This window comes from Passer domesticus, chromosome Z, assembly GCF_036417665.1.
Source record: "Passer domesticus isolate bPasDom1 chromosome Z, bPasDom1.hap1, whole genome shotgun sequence".
Taxonomy (NCBI): Eukaryota; Metazoa; Chordata; class Aves; order Passeriformes; family Passeridae; genus Passer; species Passer domesticus.
Window position 1 is genome coordinate 27,109,294 of NC_087512.1, and position 13,753 is coordinate 27,123,046.

At 41.1% G+C, this 13,753-nt stretch overlaps 1 protein-coding gene across 1 annotated transcript in view; it reads right to left on the minus strand.

The window, feature by feature from the left end:
* Positions 1 to 9,088: 9,088 nt before the first annotated feature.
* Positions 9,089 to 13,753, minus strand: part of MAP1B (microtubule associated protein 1B) — a 71,042-nt gene continuing 66,377 nt past the window's right edge. Inside the window, exon 7 of the mRNA XM_064403420.1 lies at positions 9,089 to 13,724. Within this exon, the coding sequence (XP_064259490.1) occupies positions 13,569 to 13,724 (156 nt within the window). The 3' untranslated portion in view covers positions 9,089 to 13,568. The remainder of the gene's footprint in view (positions 13,725 to 13,753) is intronic.

Genomic DNA, 13,753 nt, shown 5'->3' on the forward strand with positions numbered 1-13,753 from the left:
AGATGGGATAGAGACAACACAAAGAAACAAAAGCATAAGGACTAGCTGGCCTGTCATGAAAGGTCTAGAGGGTGGAAAGAACAAAAGAAAGGGGAAGAATTTCAAACACAAGTTGTTTCAGTAGGGGTTTCTCACAGGAAAGAATGCCTTTGCTACTCTGAACTGCAGACACTAAGAGGATTAACATATATTGATTGGGTTTTTTTCTTTTTCTCAACCCATTTGGAAAATTCAAGCTTCTGTGTATGGAGTAAGAAGGTAGGAAGCCTAACTTTAGGCTATTTTTAAAACTACAAAGAGTTTCAGCCTAGTGAGTTAGCACTTGAGCATGCATTCAGATGTGTCTTTAAAGATGTTAGAAATTTCTGCATTTACTGGTGCTGCTTTGCTCCATTTCTAGACACGAGAAATGTGCAGTCACCTCGGCACACACCAAGGAGCCTCATACTGCAGTGCGCTTTCCTTTTATATTCTGGGCACTGTTTCATTAGGTTTTTGACCTAATTCCCTTCACGGTCCCATGCCCCATTCTTCAGATCAGTAAAACAATGTAGCTATTCACAAGAGCACAAGGAAATGGCAAGGGAGGAAAGAATCATAGTGCTTTGATTGTGGTTGTGATGCATCAGCATCCATCCCTTCATACATTCCCACTGAATCTTGTCATCTGCAGCCAGCAACTCTTTGTAGGGCATAGTGGGACAAGGTCCTTTAAAACAGGAAGACCTGAGCAACAGCCCTGCTGTAACTGCAGTTTGTTAAGGCAACAGCAATGTTGTCTCACTGTGCTTTACCACAGGGTCTAAATAATAAAATTTATAATTTTATAATATATTTTAAAATTAATAAAATAAGCATTTCAAGTGTTATTGTGCATCTGTGTAGTTTTGCAGTGATAAAACTCACACCACAAACCCACTGTAAATCCAGTGAGAACATGCTGCAGCCCTGTGAACCTTGTTTTAAGTGTAGGAAAGGATACGTTAAATACACCAGACACCTTTCTTAGAATTCCCAACAAACACATTCAGTCTGCTTGCTCTTTGATGTCTAGGAAACCTGATACTAAGGTCCTTGAACCCATCTTGTCAGCAGCTCCTGTAGTTTATCCCATAGAGCAATAAGAGAGTGCTGTGTCCAGCCAGGTAAGTGGATGATTTTTTAGCTTGTCTAGCAGCAGTTTCCTGGAGAACTTTCGAGAAAAGTCTCTGAATTTTTTTTCTCTTTCTTGGTGTAAACACCTTCTGATTACTAGGAGAAGTTAGGGAGCTGTGAGGAAGGGTAGAAGGCCAAATACACTCCTAAGAATAATTTCCTTAAAACTGGTGTCCTAAAGGGATCATAGTCACTCCTAATTGAGACACAAGAGAATGTATTGTCCCTTCACTGACCATTGTTTCAGTTCTTCGGTTTCAGAGCATGATCTGTAGCTCCAAAGGTTTTGTGATCACTCCTCCATCCAAATTCCTGTATGAGCTTCTCTCTACAGGCATCAGCTCTTGGGATCTTCACTACACTACAATTTTACACATTTCTCCTTGGTTATTGTTGGCCTCTTGTCAGCACAAGGAGCCTGTTTCCGTGGGCTCTTCCACCCTCCCTCCCCCAGCCTGCTGGTAGATACAGCAGGCTGCTAATGCTAATTGAGCTCCAGCAAGCTGCCAGCTGCTGTGTCCCTGCTGTCTCACAGGGTTGGGTTCACTTCCCCCACAACTACCCCCTTTCCCATTTGTTTAGACTTAACTATTACAGCAATAGGAGAAAAAAAAATCGTCCTGTGAGCTTTGAGTAGCCTGCTAATGAATATTATAGGTTGCCTCTTTGTTTTATTCCAGGCATGTGGGTTGGAATCCTCTGACCACAGTTCAAAGCATTAACTTAAACCAGCAGATACAACCTTTCGCTGCCTTTTCCCTAGTCTACTCTCATATCCCCCTCTGCCCTTGGGAGAAGGATTTCTTTGCAAAATGCTTTGCAGGCAGCAAATCAGATTCATCAGCCAGATGAAGGACATCAGACCCAAGACGTGCAGCAGAGGATCTAGATTATTTGTGACATGAACCAAAAGCCAAACCCTCTAATTTATCTGTCCCCTTGGTATCACTCTTGAGTGAGATACTGGTTTTGACACTTTGACCAGCTGGACCAGCTGCACACTAGGGACCTTCTTCCCCTTAGGACCCAGCTAAGTATTCTTCCATGGTCCAGTACTGTACTGCTCCTCCCCACCATAGGTTTCACTATGGTCTCAACAGCAAGCAGTTTCTAATGTTTTGTCTAGTCAAAGTGTTTTCACACCCAGCAAATCCTTACATGTCCAATATGTGTACCTGCACCTTCCTGAATTCTACATGAATCCTCATTCCTTTATGATCTTACCTGTGATTCCCTTAAAGTTCCTACTGTGTATATCACATTTATTTGTTCTTTTTCATGTCTCTGCGCTGCTTCCACATCTCAGTGGTGCAAGCAGCTTGGGGTGCCAAGTGCTTGGGCATCCTGAGGTTTGAGGACTGTGGGTACAGCTGAATCTCAAGATGCTCAAAACATGTATTAGCAAAGGAAGCTTGAGGGAGGGGAAGAAGGTACTCTCTTCTTTGGTGCCCTCTCCTACCTGCTGGCTTTGAGCAAGGTCAACAATAAGACAAATTGTGAGACAAGCTAATTCAGAGACCAGTGCTGTTCAGGCATATGCTTGTCCTTCCCAGGAAGACACATACAGTAGCTCCATACCGAATGCAACAGCATGAAAAATCAACAGAATGTCAACTAACTTGGCTTAACTTTCCTGCTTTTCTCCTTCCCACCTCAGGAAATCTAAGACTTGATTATTTGCACCCTTGTATGAATCATGTTGCACACAGAACCTGTTTTTTTACCTGCTTTTTAATTAATCTGAATTAATCTTACAAAAGAGGTTTGAAGCAGCACCTAGGAGTGAAACTGGGCCCCAAGCAGTCAAAAGCCTTTCAGTCCAAATGTCTGCAGCCATGTGTGCTCTGCTGTGTTCGCCGTCACCTGCTGTGATGCAGCTGTCCACATTTAAAAGGAGGAGGGACAGGGAAGTCATATAGCTTCTTTTGATCTGCTACTGCTTAAATGGGAACTCTCATGCTAAAGGAAGAGTGCGGATGTGTGTATATGCATATTTTAAAAAATAGTTTTGTGTTCTACAAACACAAAAAGCTCTGAGTTCATCCAGCCCTGCTTCCTCATTCTTGATTTCGTGTTTGATGCAAGCTCACAACCCAATGAGCACTTTCTCACTAGGATGCTCTCCAGCTTTTTGAAGCATTTCTGGTTCTTGCTGTCCCGTTTCAGACAGCTGTCTAGACCTTTCTATACATGAATAGAAACTGGCTAAATACTTACTGGAGGGGACAGACCAAAATCTTTCTTAGTAGTAACACTAGCTCATATTTTTGAAACACCTCTCCTAGAAGTGTTCCTTCACATCCTGTTTTCGTTTGACTACCTCTGTGATTAGGATTAAAGCTATTGCAGTTTTTCCCTTGTCAGTATATTTCTAAATCACAGTAGTGCATCTTTCTTGCAAGTTTTTGAATAATTTCCCTGCTCATTCTCCTGATGTTTTTATTGCTAAAGGCAGGGGAAAATCTCCCATTGCTATGAGCAGTAGTACATTGGCTTGCCTAGCGACTGAGCTGTGATGAGCAGCCCAAATAATACCTGACTGGTAAGTGTGCATGGTACAGCATTGCCAGACTTGTATGTGCCAAACAGTGTGAAAAGCTCTCCCATGTTTTTCCAAGTCTGGGAGAGACCCTTCAACAATACTAGCCAAAAGAAACAGAGGCCAATACAAACGCAAAGCCTGCTTGGTATGTTGATAAGAATTTGGCTGCTCTTAAAAGACAAAAAGTATCATCCCAATTCAAACGTATGGCAGACACCAAGTGTGCTGCCGCTGAGGCAAGCAAATATGTAACTCTTCCTCCCTTGAGTGTTACTGGCAGAACAGTTCCAGCAAAGCACTGAAGGTCATTATTCACAAGAAGAAAATTACATATTTATACCCTTGCAGCTCACATAAATGTTGCCAGAAGCCTTGCACAGATGGGCCATATTTATGGTAACGCCTGACCTTGCCAAGATAAGGTTACAAGATGCTTTCAGACCGGGTCATATGTTGTGTCCTAGACACAGTGCTGGTGTCAAGCACCTGTTCATTCCCTAAGTGGCCTGTCCCAGCTGTTTGCCTGCCCATCCCAGAGTTCTCTGGTCACCCTTAAACGATAGGACTAGGACGATGACACTTGCCAGTGAAGGGTGAAGGTTGACTGGTACAAGGGGATTTCTAACCTGAGCAGTCATCACTGTGCTGTTGAGACAGACGGAAGACAGCTGGGGGCACAGGTTAGCAAGTGTCCTCTCTTCCCCTGCCTCATCAGGAAGCTGGAGTTACAAAAAGGAGTTGCACCACTGATTTAAAGGGATGCAAGATGTGGTCCACTAAACAACATCCACTTTTGCTGAGGTTCCTGGGTCAGTTTATGTACAAACTACAATTCGGCCCTGCAAAGTATATTTGAATATTTGAGCACATCTGTGGAGAGTAGAGTTAAATTTACCTTTCCAGAAATTTAATGATAGGAGCTGTTGAGATGAGGAAAAGGATTTTCAACTGTAGAAGAGAAACTACTGCTATACTGCTGACAACCTGAACTGGTGACAGTGACTCTTTCATAATAAAACCATGGAGAATGAAGTATAGGTCAAAAATTAGTGACAAATCATTAATTCAAAAGGAACTTTAGATGGTAAATGTGGTAGAAAACTGTGCCACCTACTCTGCATCAGTATCCCCACAGAAATCAAAGTTGTCACTGAACTCAGCTAGCAATTGCATAGTACTGGGTCATGCTAATCTTAAACCTTTCTGGTGAACTCAAGTCCGTTCTACCCATTCCAAATTGAAAATGCCCCAGGCACAGAAATAACCTTAGAATTAGAGGCCCAGTGACAAGCACAGGGCAAAATTCAGCTTTCAGTGTGTCTTGCTCATTGCAAATCTTGACAATCCTCCCTTAAGTGATATGGGCAAAGAAATTTTCAAGCCTGTTCTGATCCTTACACAGGGTAACTCCTGGTATAATTTCATGTTTGGAAACTGTAAACTCTCTATGGGTATACTGACTTGCACTCTTGAGGAGGGTTCATATTAAGTATTTAATTGGCTCAGTGGTTCAGTTTACCTTCAGCTGTTAGGAAAGTAACACAGGTGAGCAGAGGTAAAATAACATGAGGTTTGTAAAAGCTCAATCAAAATTATTTTCTGGACCTTAAGAGGTACAGAGGATGCAACTCGAGTGCTTATAGGAATTGTTATGTATGTTTAGCTTTGTTTGTATTAGAGTATATGCTCCAGATATTTCAATTATTTTTAATGTGTGATTCACAAGCACAGGTAGGTGATGGACCAATCTGCAGTATGATGTGTAAATCATGCCATGAATTTGTTTTAGCAGTGGAGCTGGCATCAGATGCACAGTCAACCTCCACCTTGCCAGCAATTCATACTGGGGCTGGTAATGCAGGAATTGTTGAAGTGTAGAGAAGCAGGTGGTAATGATCTGTGAGGACCAGCAAAAAATGCTTGTGCAGACTATAGTACCTGCTATTTAGTTCTGTATTTTTCCTCTGGATTTCGTATCTGGTGGAAAGTATGCTGAACATAACAGCCAAAAAACCAGCAAGTCTTCTGCTATCATGAGGGCAGTCAGCATTATGCAGCTTCTGGTAGTTTTGGGCTCAGTCTGAATCACAGAATCTCAGAACTAGCTAGCTTGCAAAAGATTTGAGAAATAGGCTTTGACATTAGCAAATCCAATGATGACCTAATACCATCTTGTCCACTACACAATGGCACTATGTGCAACACCCAGTCTGTTTTTTGAGCATCTCCAGGGAAAGTACTCCACCAGCTCCCTGGGAATTCTAATGCCCAATCGCACTTTCTGTGAAGAAATGCCTTTTAATGTCCAGTGTAAACCTCTCCTGATGCAGTTTAGGACTCTGTCCTCTTGCTCTGTCACTGGATGCCTGGGAAAAAAGCTCAGCTCCCACCTGGCTACACCCTCTTTCAGGGAGTTGTAGGGAGGGACAAGCCTCCTCTTCTCCAGGCTAAACAAGCTCAGCTGCCTCAGTTGCTCCTCACAGGGCTGAAGCTCCAGATCCTTTCACCAGCTCCATTGCCCTTCTCTGAACATGCTCCAGCACCTCAATGTCCTTCCTAAATTGAGGGGCCCAGAACTGGATGCAGGATTTGAGGTGTGGCCTCACCAGTGCTGAGTACAGGGGACAATCCCTGCCCTGCTCCTGCTGGCCACACCATTGCTGGTCCAGGCCAGGATGCCATTGGCCTTCTTGGCCACCTGGGCCCTGCTGGCTCATGTTCAGCTGCTGTCAGCAGCACCCCCAGGCCCCTTTCTGCCTGGACTCTGTCCCTAGCCTGGAGCTCTGCCTGAGGTTGTTGTGGTCAAAGTGCAAGACTCAGAACTTTTCTTGTTAAACCTCAAATTGTTGGTTTCTGCCCATCAATCCAGCATGTCCAGGTTCTTCTCCACTGCCCTCCTACCCTCCAACTGATTGACACTCGCTTCCAGCTTGGTATAATCTACAAATTTGATCATGGTAGACTCAATCCCCTCATCAAACTCATCAATAAAAATACTAAACAGAACTGGGCCCCAACACTGATCCCTGTGGGACATCACTAGAGCACAACTGGATACAGCACCATTCACCAGCACTCTCTGGGCCTGGCCATCCAGCCAGTTCTTAGCAAAGGGTACACCTGTCCAAGCTGTGGGCTTCGAGGTTTTCCTGGAATGTGCTGTGGGAGATGGTGTCAAAGAGGATGGTGCATGCTAGTGCAGACTGTGGAAGATGAATAGTGACTACAACAGCAGGCGATGGTCAAAAACTGCTTGCTGAATGAAGGACATGGGCAATGCTTAAGGGCTCAGAGATGCTTTAGAAAGCATCAAAAGAGTTTTGTTGCAATGTTGGGCACAAGCTGGATCTATGGCATATCACTGTAGTTGTTAATCAGAGACTCCTCAACACCTCTTTTTTGCCACATCCTGGGTGTCTTAGGTTGCAAATGCAGGGTGTGGCCGGGGTGTGTATCCTATTGCTGTCTGTTAGAGGTGGGGCAGTTATCTTCTGTATTTGGGCCACCTGTTAAAACCAGGTGGGGCAGTTTTTCTTTATCTCTTCCACAACAAACCCTTCCTGTTATCTTCCGTTAATGGGCCCCTGAGTGCCACTGCATGACTGATAAAATTACATCATTCCATTGTGAGATGCTCTGCCCGGGGGAGGAGCCAAGCATTCCTACCTGGATATAATTTGACATTTGGAACACCACAGGCAGCCTTTTCCCACTGGATTTCCAGAGTCATAGCTGTCTTCTCCACTGGATTTCCAGAGGAAGACCAGGCCCATCTACACCACCACTGGACCATCAGAGGAAACATACTCCCTTTCTATAGGCTCATTGTTTCAACAGAGCCTCATCTGTCACTCTAGGAAGACTGCAGCCAACATGTAATCAGACTGCTACCAAGACCCTGGTCATATTCTGACTCTGTCAGTGTTGTTTTGTATTACTGCTTTTTTTTTTTTCCTTCCGTACCTTTGGCTGAGCGCCCCTTAATTTCAAAATTATAGTAATTCAGACGGAGAGGCTTTACATTTTCCATTCCAAGGGAAGCTCCTGCCTTCTTTAGCAGACACCTGTCTTTTCAAACCAAGACACTGGGAACAATGAAAAGCTAAAATTTCCTCCCATCCACAGAACATTAGAAATCAAGAATGAATAGTCTACTGGTCTAGGATGCCACAAGATAGAACCCCATTTTTTGTAGACTGAAAAAATCTGAGGAACCATCATGTTCCCATGGAATCTGAAATAATACCTCATAAGCTGATTGAATTTGTTAATCTGTGTTGAAGAGAGGAGCTTTCATGTGGCATCTACAAGCAATAAGTCAAACACCACACACCAGGCAGGCCTGGCCCCTGTTACACCTAAGCAAATCCAGGAACTTTGCTAAACTGCCAGTAAATGACTGGGATTGAAGCTTGACCTGGTCTTCTTCACACAATCATTTTAATATATTTTAAGTAGCATCAGTTACTCTACAACAAAGTTTAGAAAACCTTGATGTACACATATGCAGAATTATACTTAGGATATAAGATTTGCAGCACTTGACTTCCCTCATCTAGTCATCATTTTTCCCTATTTCACCATGCTCAGTCCGATTCAAGCAAACTACAGCATTTCTTATTGTCATAAGAAGCTAGAAAGAAACCCTTGGACTTTGGAGATGAATAAGGGCCTGCAAAAGAAGACTGCCACCTGAGGGTGAAGGACATCCCACAGGATCTCTGCTTCTCCTGGGAGTGAGCACCCCTTGCACTTTGCTGCCCCAATCTACCTGCTTTCATGCCATCACCATTGACTGTGGCAATCTCAGGACAGCCGGCATTGCAGCAGCAAGCAACTACAAAGGCGGCAAGCCTGATGTTACAGCATCCCTCAACAGCACTAGAGAAATTCTAACATTTATAGAGTAAATAACTGAACTGAGGGCTCAGCTTCCCCACATGCTCTGTCCCCTCTAACCAAGATGAATGGGCAGTGATGGTCAGGAAGGCTCCATGACTACTAGACAAGCTACACACTCTTGTGGAACTGCTACAACTTTGGAAAAGACCTCATGGTGTGCTCAGCTTGATGTAACTTTATTTGGCATCATCTGTGACTGTGTACTTATTGAAAATGAGGTGTTTTCTCATTCTGCTAAGGAATACAGGAATGAGAACAACAATGAGAAGCCATGTCATGGTACATCATGGTAATGTTTCACACCACAAGATAAAAGTATCCTTCCACATTTATTTTCCAATTACTAAAGAGAGATTGGGGTTTGTCTGGCATTCAAATAATCACTGATCTTCAGAGAAAAACCCCCATAGACTAGGTAATCATGACTAAGAGAAAGGAAGAACTTAAAAATACATACATACACAAAGACAAGAAACATGTCAACACCACTTTACCACTTTTGTATTTTATTGTGGAACTGAGTTTGATTCCTTTACATCAAATATCCTCAATGGAAGAGGGGATATTGCACACAAATATCATAAAAGCACTACATATTACTTTCACTGGAAACTAATTTTCTACATTAGATATGACTGGATAGAATAGAAGTGATGCAGGATAATAAGACATAATACCATACACAGCTGCAGACTGACACAAACACCATTCAGAACAAGAGAGAGGAGGTGTGTGAGGTGCTTCTCAGCCAGCCACAAGACTTTCTTTCCATAGTTTGGAAGATAATGGCTGCATGCAAATGCGTGAAAGCATATTTCAGATTTTGTCTTTTACACTGAGATTACAGCCCAGTCTTGAAGAGGTAGCTCCTGCCTTCTGGAGCGCTTAGTTAGCCTAGTAGAGAGAAGCTGCTTCTTAAATTTTTTTCTTTCTATATTTTATGCCATTGTTTTATCTAGTTACTCTTTTTTTAGAATTTTTTTTTGTAAAGTCACAACAAACAAGAGTTTTTTCTTTTTTTTTAAATTTTAAATAGTAAACATTTTTAAACCAGGTGAATTATATAATTGCATTCTAAGAAATGCTTACCTCTAGTTGATTTTAGTGTTTTGTTCAATTATTAAGTGAAAAGATGAAAGCTTTTCTTTCAAGTGTAAACATTATATTTTTTCATATTCTAGTAAATCCAGACCAAGAAAATTACTATTTCTCTCAAAAGCATCATTACTGAGCAAGAACCTCTGGCGACAGATGAACAAAGAGAAGCGCATGACAGAAATGTTCCAAATGCACAGCAAGTGCTCTTTGGAACTCAATTGCTTGTGTTGGGAGGGATTGAAAATTCAATTAACAAATTTATTAAATCTTAGTAAAAGAGTACCAGAACTCTCCTAAAATGCATAAGCTATCATAGACAATTAAAAAAACCCCAACATTCATATACACAGTTATCTCCATTCACCACAGTATGTAAAATAAGTAAAAAAAAAATCAAAGGTGATTTCTATGAAAGATGGGGTGAAAATAGAGGTCAATGAGTCAGGCCCACCACAGGACTTTGAAAAGGCATGCAAGAGAGGCCCTGTCGAAGTTCAAGAGTGGGATGGGATCCCCAAAGTTAATTCTTCATTGAATTATATGAAGCATTATATTAATAGCATAAAGTTCATGACTAGGAATGCTGTTATGGGTAATACCATCATTGAAATGGAGTGTTCTTTGCACTCAGGTATTGAATCTTTACAATTAGAGTAATCAATAACAAACCATGCTCCTAGAAATCTATGCTGATCAACAGCACTCATCGTTAATGTACACAGTACATTTTGATGACTGTTACACTAAACTAGTTGTGTAGTACTAGGATTAGCACAGGTAGATTAGATCCACAGGCAGGAAAGGCATTAAGGGCAAGGAGGAGCCAATGGAGGAGCTCATCGCTGTGTTGAATCTAGGTGCCATTGCCATTTGGAAGGGAGTGGATGGAACAGGCATTACATTACCTCAGAATTGCCAGACCACGGTTTTAATATTCTTGTAGCAGCAAAAAAGCAAATGTACATGTAACTGTCTAATTATCATTATTATTTCAGAAGTAAAACAAATGTTTCAGCCATCATAAACTTGCTTGGGCATATTTAAGGCTTGATTCCAATTTAATTTACAGTAGGATCAGATGACTGTAACTTCCCTGACAGTAGTGAAATTGCTCCTGATTCACAGGAGTAAGTGGCATAAGTGAGATTAGTCACAAAACCACTGCTGTACTTAAAACAAGTTTCTACCAAAGCAGAGATACAAACCATTTCAGGTGTTGTCAGAAAATCAGAAAATCTGTTCCCACCCACTCAAAAGGTTTGAATTCTGAACTATATAATAAAATAGATAAATCAGAAAGAATTGTAGAAACAGTACAACTGTGCTGCCAAAAATTTTGCAGAACATATCTGCAAAATTATACAACATAGTCTGCAAAGATATCCCATATCTTTGTAGACTATGTATTACAAAAGCATTTTTAAGTGAATGATATGAGCCCAGCAAACATGCTTGTTTTCACAATACATTTCCATCTGCCTTTTGTGCCATAGCCACTCTGAGTTATTCTTAACTACTTAAAAGGTATAGCAATAAATAAAACAGCATTGCTAGAGAAACCTAAAAAAAGAGAAGACATGAAAAATAAATCAAAACCCCAACCACTGACAAACAGTAATTCACAGCATTAAATGGGCATGAGAAGCCCACATTTACAAGACTCTAAACTAAAAAACCCTCATAAAAATTAGGAGTGCAAACTTACACCTATTAAACAAAAATATGCTAACAATGTAAAATTGAAATAAATTATAGGTAGAGAAAATAAAATGAGGTCATAGTTCACTACATTGTAAAACTTAAGAGCCATAATGTTGATTCATACAACCAGCACATAACTCCATGCTGTATGCCTTCACACCTTCTTAAATTCAGATTTGCAGACCTTCTGCGATACAACAAGACTTTTTAATTGGGGTAAAATTTCTGAGAGTAAAAAATCCAAACTGTCTTAAATCACAGAGCAGTCGTGCTGTTCCTCTGCAAGCAGGCTTAGAGAAGGAAAAGAAGGGAGACATGAAGAAGGAAAGGAAAGAGAGAAAAAAAAGAATAGTAAAAGAAGAGGAAATGAGAGGAAGAGGAAAGAAAGTGAAAGAGTAAAAAAAGAGGAAATGAGAGGAGGAGAGAGGAGTAAAGGAAAGAGAAGGAGGAAGGCAAAGAATAGAGGAAAGAGGAAAGCAAAGGGGAAGAGAAGGGAAAGTAAGGGAAGGAAAAGGGAAGAGAAAGGACATTTAGCTTATTGCTTGTTCTATCCTCTTCCAAGATCTTGTGAGGGTTGAGAATGTAGGTTATAACCTTTTAAGTATTGGGCAATCAACTTCTCAAATCCCATTTTCTGTCACCATCAACAGAATAATTTTATGAGGGTATCCTTCCATACCCGTCTCCTGCAAAAGGTATTGACAGTTGACCGTTTTCAATAAATTTTACCTCAATATCAATTCTCACTAGAATCTTAAACAACACTACTCACTTATCTTACAAAACTACTAAAAAGACTGCCTTCACCTGAAAAATTTTTCTTTGCATTTACCTGTAAAGGAAAATGTTTGTTACAAGTCATGTATTAAAAGTTCATGCAGCACTAAAAGGAAAGGCTTCTGTACATTTGTTCCCATGTTCACTCTTAAATTAAACAAATAAAATCAGGTAAGACAAAGGAAGGCTGAATGCTGTACAGGCTCACAGGTAACCTTTTCCATCATTCTGAATGTTTCACTAAGTTTTGTAACTCTGATACTAGACACCACTTCAATCTTGCTTCCACAGTACGAAAGGAGCCTTCACAAAAAAGCTCATCTTGCCTTGTTGAGCTGTCCAGGTGCATCTATGAAGTGTTCATATAACTGATGTATGTAATTCATAGCACCAAACCATTTGACCAGTCAGATAAGTTCCTAATACCACACATGCACACTCGTGCTTCTTTACTGGTGTAACTATGATCCTACACAGATGTTTTATAATTTTGCTGTCTCAGCATTAAAAAATAAGTGCATCAAGTTTCTTTGTACATTCAAGTCACTTTCTAAGGCAAATTGTCTACTGTATGTACTCCCGACCGCTTTGGTATTTTGCTTCAGTTAATCGACAGTGGACATGGGTGTTCAAGCATGTGGACTGGTCAGTTCTGGCTGGAGTGAGTGGGCTTTCGCTGGAAGCATGCCTTAGACCAACAATTCTGCATGTTGTAAGAAAGGTTTTAGACTTCTGGATGGGGTGCAGGCTACATGCATATTTGGCCTGTGATTGTTACGGTGTGTCAGTATGCAGAGTTCAAATTAAAGTGGAAAGCTGCTGATGAGTGATTAGGTCATACATCCCTTCCTAGCCATGTTCTCTTTCTTTTTATATTTGAGCTAACTTAATTCTTTAAAAAAAGGATCCCCATAGTGATAGCTCATATTGATAAAAATTTAAAACTTTCTTCTCATGTGAGAACATAAGCAGACTGTACTAAGCGATACATCTATTGCCATGAGACTAATGCAGACCTAATAATTTACTACTTTCTCCTCCTACTCCGCTCTCTCTTTCTCTCTTTGTGTTTCTTTAGAGGGCAAATGCCTCTACCTGGCAAAAGTCAATTGGGGTTGCTAGTGCATGGTTTCAAAACGTTCAGTGGAGATGCAACTGGATCTGTATTTTCGCAGTAATTTGTACTCTACCATGGGAAGACTGTTATTTTCCCTTAGCAACCAACAAAGACAGAAAAATATATTAGTGACTTGCATCACTGTGACACAGTATAGCATTTGGCAGGTATATAGTTCAGCAGTTGAAATAGATTACTTGAATTTTCAGGAAAGGTGTTTTTAAACTGAAGAATTTCTGGAAACAAAGTTTAATCTTGAGATGCTCCGTCTTGTTCTTACAGTTCAATCTTGCATGCAGGGAAAGACTCATCTTGCATAACAACAGTGCTGCTGCTTGCCAAAACCATGATGTTGAGATCCTGCTGTTTCTCATGGGTTTCTTGATACCATTCTCTCATCACTTCGGAGTCATGGGTTGGGATTAAAGTCACCTGCAACATGAAATAAAAGTCCTATTGAA